We start from the raw sequence: 7,290 nt of genomic DNA, 5'->3' as shown, positions 1-7,290 counted from the left end.
CCTCCCAAACCTGCCAACCACTACAAACAGCCACAGTATTACGAAAACAAGCTTAACGCCTTGCTTACTCTTCACCACAACGTCACGCTCCTAAACCAAGCTGATTCTGACCCCTTGAAGTGCGTGGCTCAATTCCAACCTCAGCTACCCCTCCAAAGCACTCTACCTTGGTCTAAAGACACACCGTGGCTCCAGAACCTGTAGAATGTTTTACCCTGCCACAAAGAAACAACTACTCCCGTGGTATCACTCCTACTAACCACCCCCTCGTATAGTACTAGAACATCACACCCATACCAGCATGCTCCCTTCCATTACCTATTTGCTCTCCTTTATCAATCTGCTTCAGGTTCTTGCAATTAACATGATAAGAGACCAACCCCGAAACGAGTAACAACAACCCAGTTTCCCCTGCCCAGAGAAAACTAACTAGCCCCTGAGGGACTCAATCCATCACCAACATAGGTTCCAACCGAACCAGAAACTTCACATGAGGCCAACCAGAGTTTAAGAACCAGCTTCTTCATATCCAGCACAGACACAAGAGCTCCAGGAAACGTTAGCAGCCTTTGATGCAGATAATTGGGTTGAGAACCCAATCTACAAAGGAATAAGAAAACGAACGAGCTTTATGCTTCATCCACAACCAAGACTTAAGTTGAGCCCTCTGAAATACCTCCTCTGCATCTACTACCCTTTATTGGAAGGTAATCAGATTCCTCTGGTCCCATATACTTCTAATGACATTTGCCCAGACCCCTTTCCAGATCTTATTCTGCTTGTTACTAACTTGAAACAAGTGGAAACTTTGGAAATGCAGCTTAAGATCATAATGTTGTACGAATGAAATACCTACCCACTGAAGGCATAGAGACCATACCTGTTGGGCATATTTACACTCCATGAAAAGGTGTTGACAAGTCTCTTCCTGTAGCTGACACAAGGGGCACACCGTTGAGTTCAACACCACCCCTCTCCGGCTCAAACTCACTCTTGTAGGGAGTCTTCCCATGAACACCCTCCAGGCTGTCACTAACACATTTGGAAAAGCCTTCACCTTCCACAAGAGCTTATACACTTCATCATGGTTACCTCTATCTTGCTTAGATAGACACTCATAAGCAGAGCTCACTGAAAACAGCCCTGGTACCTCCTTCCCCCATACCTGGATGTCCTGGACATTCTTTCTCAAAATGACCCCTGATAGAAGCTTATTAAGGTCCCTCTCCAGAGAAGATTCCCATTCAAATCTACCTCTCCTCCACCTCAAATCCCACCTCCACTTCGTATCTACCCATACACCCATCTCACCCACTAATTTACCTTGGTTTAAAGATAGAGAGTATAGGCGTGGGAACAGAGACTTGAGATCAACACTACCAATCCATACTTCCTCCCAGAACTTTGCTTTGTCACCACAACCTATTTTCCAACCTAACTCTTCCTGAAACCACCCTCTTCCTCCACCATCCTTGCACACTTTAGAGAGATCTCTCCACCACCAAGATTGATATTTGACAGGTGTTTGACTGCTTTTTACCCCCAGGTTGTATTTAGAGTCCAACAGCTTCTTCCATCTTCCATTCTCTTCCGAAAGACACCGCCATCTCCATTTGGCTAGGAGAGCTTGATTAAATAGGCGTATATCCCTACACCCCAACCCTCCCTCCTCTTTTGGTCTGCATACATCTTTCCAGCTAACCCAAGCAATTGGCTTGGTTAGTTTCCCCCAGCCCCACAAGAATCTTGTTTGAAAGCTAATAATCCTTTTACACACCGAAGCCGGTACTCTAAACAGAGAGAGGTAAAACAAAGGAATAGCGGTTATAACAGAATTAATTAAGCATATCCTCCCTGCCATGGATAAAAACCTCCCCTTCCAAACACTGAGTTTTGCTTTCAACTTTCTTATAAATGGTTCCCATAAATGCTTCTTTCTTGGGTTCCCTCCCACCTCCAATCCCAAATATTTGAAAGGTACTTCCATTTGGATTCAATTCAACGTCTTAGTGAAACACCCTATATTACTGCTTTGTACATTAATGCCTTCTAACCTTGACTTATGGAAGTTGATCTTCAACCCTGAGGCTAACTCAAAGCCCCTCATAATGGCCTTGAAGGTTAACACATTTCCAAAGGTATCTTCACAGAGAAAAAGAGTGTCGTCCGCAAACTGTAGAATACACATCTCCACCTCATTCCTTCCTATCTTAAGGCCCGTCAGCATATTAACCTTCAAAACTTGTCTTACTAACCCTGCAAGTCCTTCAGCTACCACTATAAACAGAAAGGGTGCCAGGGGGTCACCCTGTCGCAACCCTCTAGAAGGCTTAAACTCCTCCGTAGGGCTCCCATTAACTAAAACTGATACTGTAGCTGATTCCAGGCAACCTCTGATCCCTGAAATCCAAACAGTGTGGAAACCCATTTTGTGTAGCATATCATAAAGGAAATCCCATCGAACTGAGTCGTAGGCCTTCTCAAAGTCCACTTTTAGGCAGATACCGCTTCTCCCCTTTTTCCTAAGATCTTCCACCACTTCATTAGCCATCAGGACACTGTCCAAGATCCCTCTACCCTTAAGGAATGCTGATTGGCTTTCGTCTATAATTGCAGGCAACACCTTCTTCAATCTACCAGCCAACACCTTTGTAATGATTTTATAGATGACTCCAACCAAAGAGATGGGTCTATACTGCTCCAGCTTAGAGGGGTCTCTCACCTTCGGGAAAAGCGCAATAAATGAAGCATTGCAGCCCTTTGGGATGTTCCCAGTCGCATGAAACGAAGCCATTGCTTTCATTAACTCCTCTTTTACAAAGTCCCAGCTTTTCTGGATAAAATTGAAATTGAACCCATCTGGGCCGGGGCTCTTAGACCCTTCACACTGCCACACTGCATCCTTAATCTCTTTCTCGGTGAAACCAGCCACAAGCCCCTCATTATCCATTAAGGTTAGAGTCTTAAACTCAATCTTATCCAACCTCACCCCTAGATCTTTCGTAGCATTGAACCTAGCTTCGAACAACTTTTTCGCCTCCAACCGGACAGTACTCGGTTCCTCACACCATCGGTCCCCCATTTGAACACCCTTCACTTCATTCCCAAGTCTTCTCCACCTCAGAGATGAGTGAAAAACCTAGTACAAGAATCTCCACTCTTAAACCAACTTGCTCTAGCCTTTTGACACATAAGTGATTCAAGCTTTTTATCATTTTCTACCAATCGGCTTGTCAGCTCCATTCTGTTGAGCCTTTCGCTTTCCTCTAGACCCCCATTACAGTCTCTACTGTCTAGATCCTCCAGTTCCTGTAGAATCCTACTCTTACTAGTATGAAGATTACCAAATACCTCCTGTTCCACACTTTCAAATCAGACTTGAGCAATTTCATTTTCTCTTTAAATCTTGTTATTTTGTTCCCCTGGACTGAGAAGGATTTCCATTTATCCTTAACCATGGTGTTGAATCCCCTCTCCAGAAACCAAGCGTCAATCGATCTAAAGGGTTTAGGACCCCAATCCTTCTCCACAGATTTTATCACTAGAGCACAATGATCAGATACTTCCCTTCGAAGAACATATTGTTTGCTCATGGGCCACTTCAATAGCCATTCTTCGGTGACTAGCCCTCTATCTATTCTACTTTTAGTTGTTCCATCCGGTCTAAACCACGTGTAATTCTTGCCAACCAAAGGTAAGTCTAACAATGACATGGATTCAATGAAGCTATTAAAACCAAATATCTCTCTTTCCTTTCAGATCTGCTTCTCACAACATTGAAGTCACCACAACAACACCAGATTGGTTCTTGTGACGCCGCTTTAACATTGGAGAGCTCCTCCCACAGAGTCCTCTTTGCGTTCAAAGCACAGGGGGAGTAAATATTGGCCACAACACACCTAACGGACGATTTTACATGTTGACCAACAACCACAATAAAACCTTTCCCCATCAAGTGATATTCATAACTAAAGCCTTCTTTGTGCCACAGGGATAAAAGGCTTCCACTCCCCTCCTCCCCTTTATTGTGTATCCAACCTACGTTATTCTCACCCCACAAAGAGAAGCACCTAGCATCCGAGATTTCCTTAGCCTTTGTTTCTTGTATACATACAAAGTCCGCCTCCTCCATTCCTATTATATGCCTCATGTACCTTGACTTGGTACCACCCCCTAGACCTTTTATGTTCAAGTTGACAATAATCATAAGAGACCTCCCTTCTTCCCTTCCTCAGCACATCTCATGGTCTTCACATCCCTTTCCTCCAGATACGAATACTCCTGAAGAACCTCATGTTCGTCTTTTCGGCACCTTATCCCTACTCTCCTACTAATCTCCCTCAACTTAACAGGTTCCTCTGGCGAGTCAGACTCACGCAACCTTAGATTACAGTTATCAATATCTCCATCAGAAAGAGAAACTGCAGGCATACCTTGTCTAGAATGAGAAGAGAAGGCACTCTGCGGGCATTTGTTTCTAATTCTAACCGATCGCCTTGGGTGTGACATAGAGCCTTCCAAATCGACGAGGCCTTTGATTTTCCTCCGACGCTGATTGGTTATAACACCCCTTCCCGCATGCCCATCGCCTTCTCCACCCCCCAACAACTGCTCACTTCTACTGTGATGATTTCTGACCCCAATAACATCGTCCTGGGTTTCGGAAGTGGTGTTGCCATCTTGCGCCCCTTCTTGCTCCAACGGCTTCTTCTTCGACTCACTAACCAACTCCAGATATATAACATCCTTCACAACATTCAAATTGCTCCGCTGTTCCTGTATAGAAAACGTTTCCTCTCCTCGTGCTCCCCCCTGTCTTCCTTCCTTCCCAATTCTCGTCTCACGCTCAGACCCATGACCCAGTAGAGAAAAACCAAGCCCTGACCCGGAAAAGCCCACTCCCATACCCGTCTGCACCACTTCTTCTTGGGCTACCTTCCTACCCTGGCCCAAACCTAGCATGTACATGTTCTAAGTGTACATGCTTTCCATATCCACTACTAATCTAGCCAGCTCAGCATGTGCAAGATAGCTAATGTGTGAACGCTCACAGGCCTGAACTGCAGCGTTGTAAAAAATAGGTTCCTCAAATGACTTTTGCTTTTGACTATCCTCATTAGTGAAAGAATAAACACCTTTTCCCTGACACGTATTGGTCTCTGCAGAGAGCTCCCCTAAACGATCATCCAATCGCTGCGCCTGACCTCCTTCCTTCTCTCCACCTCCAACCACCTTCCCCTTCGGCTGACTCTCTTCTATGGTCCTTCTAACTCCCTCCTCCTCATCACTTTTCACCGAAAAAGCCGATTCCTCCACATAGGTTTGGGTTGAGGTGACACTGTCCGACGAGTCAAAGTTGCAATGTGAGACTTTGCATGGGCCTGCTACTGCCATTGGGTGTTCCTCCTCAAGAGAAACCCTTATGTTTTGATCATTGATCCTAATCTTCCTTGCCACCCTTATGAACCGATTATTCTCAATTCCCACTTTCAGACGTGCAAACTCAAGGTTTTCCCACATCAACGTGGCATCGTCAATATCAATCAGCGTAGCTATGTCTCCAACCACTCTAGCGAAACACTCTCTGTTCCATAGGGATATTGGCAGGCCAAAACACCTTACCCAAACCGCTCTATGGCTCACCGTGAATGTTGCTGACCATGGCTGAATCCTAACAAAGATACTATCAAACCATTCTCTGTTTAAGTTTATCAACTCCTCCATCTTCTCCCCCCTCTTGACGTTAAAAGAGCAAAGTTGTCCCCCATCGCTCTTACTCTGACCATGCTCATTCCCCCTCTAACGAATTCGTCTCCCAACTGTTCGAAGTCCATCTCATCACTATAACGCCCTATCATACTTCCCTCCATCCACGGCAGGGACTGTTGCTTTGTGGTAAGGATTGATTCCTTCCATTCCCACCTTTCCTGTCCTCTAACTGCATCAACAAAAGATTTCCCCCCTTCTCCACCCATACCTCCTTTCCTTTGTATGACTTACTTACCTCCATTTCAACCCGCTCCTTCACCCCCTGCTCACGCCTCCCCGTGCCCACCGAGCTTCTGGTCCTTCCTTCCTCCCTTGACATATCCACTCGATGGTACTTCGGTAGGTTCACAAAAAGCTTTCGACTCCCAATGTATATTTGGTCAAGTTCCCGCTCTAGATTTCCCACATTCTTCACATCGAACAACCTCACAAACCAAAATCTTTTGCCCCACTTGTTAAGCCTTCGAGAGATAAAAGCATCTTTCACCCTTGCCCACCTTTGGAAGATTTTGAGCATGTCTTTCACTCCAAACCTGTTGGGGAAATTTGAAAAGAAAAACATTGTAGAGTTGCTAAAGTTACTAGGTTGGAGAGGTGGTTTCTGGTGAGACCTCTTTCGACCCTGCCTCCCGTCAACTCCCCACTCTCTGCTGCTCCCCGCTCCCTTCATTTTTACTTCAGCTTAATATGTGTTTGAATATAACACAAATGATTATTATCATTTAAATCTTTTGTGATATTATTTTGAACATAATAAAATATAATTGTTATGATTTAAATTTGCTATCATATTATTACGAAATTAACATATATATTTAAATCTGATATCATATTATTCTAAAGATAACATAAATGATTATTATAATTTAAATCTGGTGTGATATTTTAAATTTGTTAAAATATTATTCTAAAAATCACAAATATATTTAAATTTGTTATCATGTTATTCTGAATATAACAAAAATATTATTATCATTTAAATCTATTGTGAAGATAACAAATATAACTGTTATTATTTAAATGTGTTATCTTATTATTATGAAAATAATATATATATTTAAATCTTTTATCACATTATTTTGAAGATAACATAAATGATCATTATCATTTAAATCCGTTGTGATATTTTAAATTTGTTACCATATTCTTCCAAAAATTATAGATATATTTAAATTTTGTATTATGTTTAAGGGTGGCAATGCGGGCTGACCCATTCCACATAGGCTCGCCTAGCGCTTGTCATGTTAAATGGGGGTCGGGTCAGCTCGCCACGCGTTAGGAGTGTAGACTCAATTCAATGACCCGCCTTTTATAGGACGTAACCCGCGAGCTTGCGGTCTAGCCTGGATAAGAGATTTCTTTTTCAAAAATTAAGATTTTATTAGTTATAAAAAAAATTGTTTCTATTACTGAAAAATTATTATTTTTATATGTGTTTGAATTCATTTAATTAAGATAAAATTATAAATTCAAGTATGAGGGTTATTAGAAGGTTTGATTAAAAATAATTAATGTTTTGCT

General features: G+C 42.8%; 1 protein-coding gene across 1 annotated transcript; it reads right to left on the bottom strand.

Moving 5' to 3' along the window:
- Nucleotides 1–5,854: 5,854 nt before the first annotated feature.
- On the bottom strand, nt 5,855–6,439 carry LOC137824657 (uncharacterized). Its single transcript, XM_068630323.1, has one exon. The coding sequence runs from the start codon at nt 6,437–6,439 to the stop codon at nt 5,855–5,857; it is 585 nt and encodes a 194-aa protein (XP_068486424.1).
- Between the last annotated feature and the right edge of the window lie 851 nt (nt 6,440–7,290).

Source organism: Phaseolus vulgaris, chromosome 8 (assembly GCF_000499845.2).
Source record: "Phaseolus vulgaris cultivar G19833 chromosome 8, P. vulgaris v2.0, whole genome shotgun sequence".
In the NCBI taxonomy this organism is placed as follows: Eukaryota; Viridiplantae; Streptophyta; class Magnoliopsida; order Fabales; family Fabaceae; genus Phaseolus; species Phaseolus vulgaris.
Note: the sequence above shows the minus strand (reverse complement) of the source record. Positions and strands in the feature narration are given on the sequence as shown.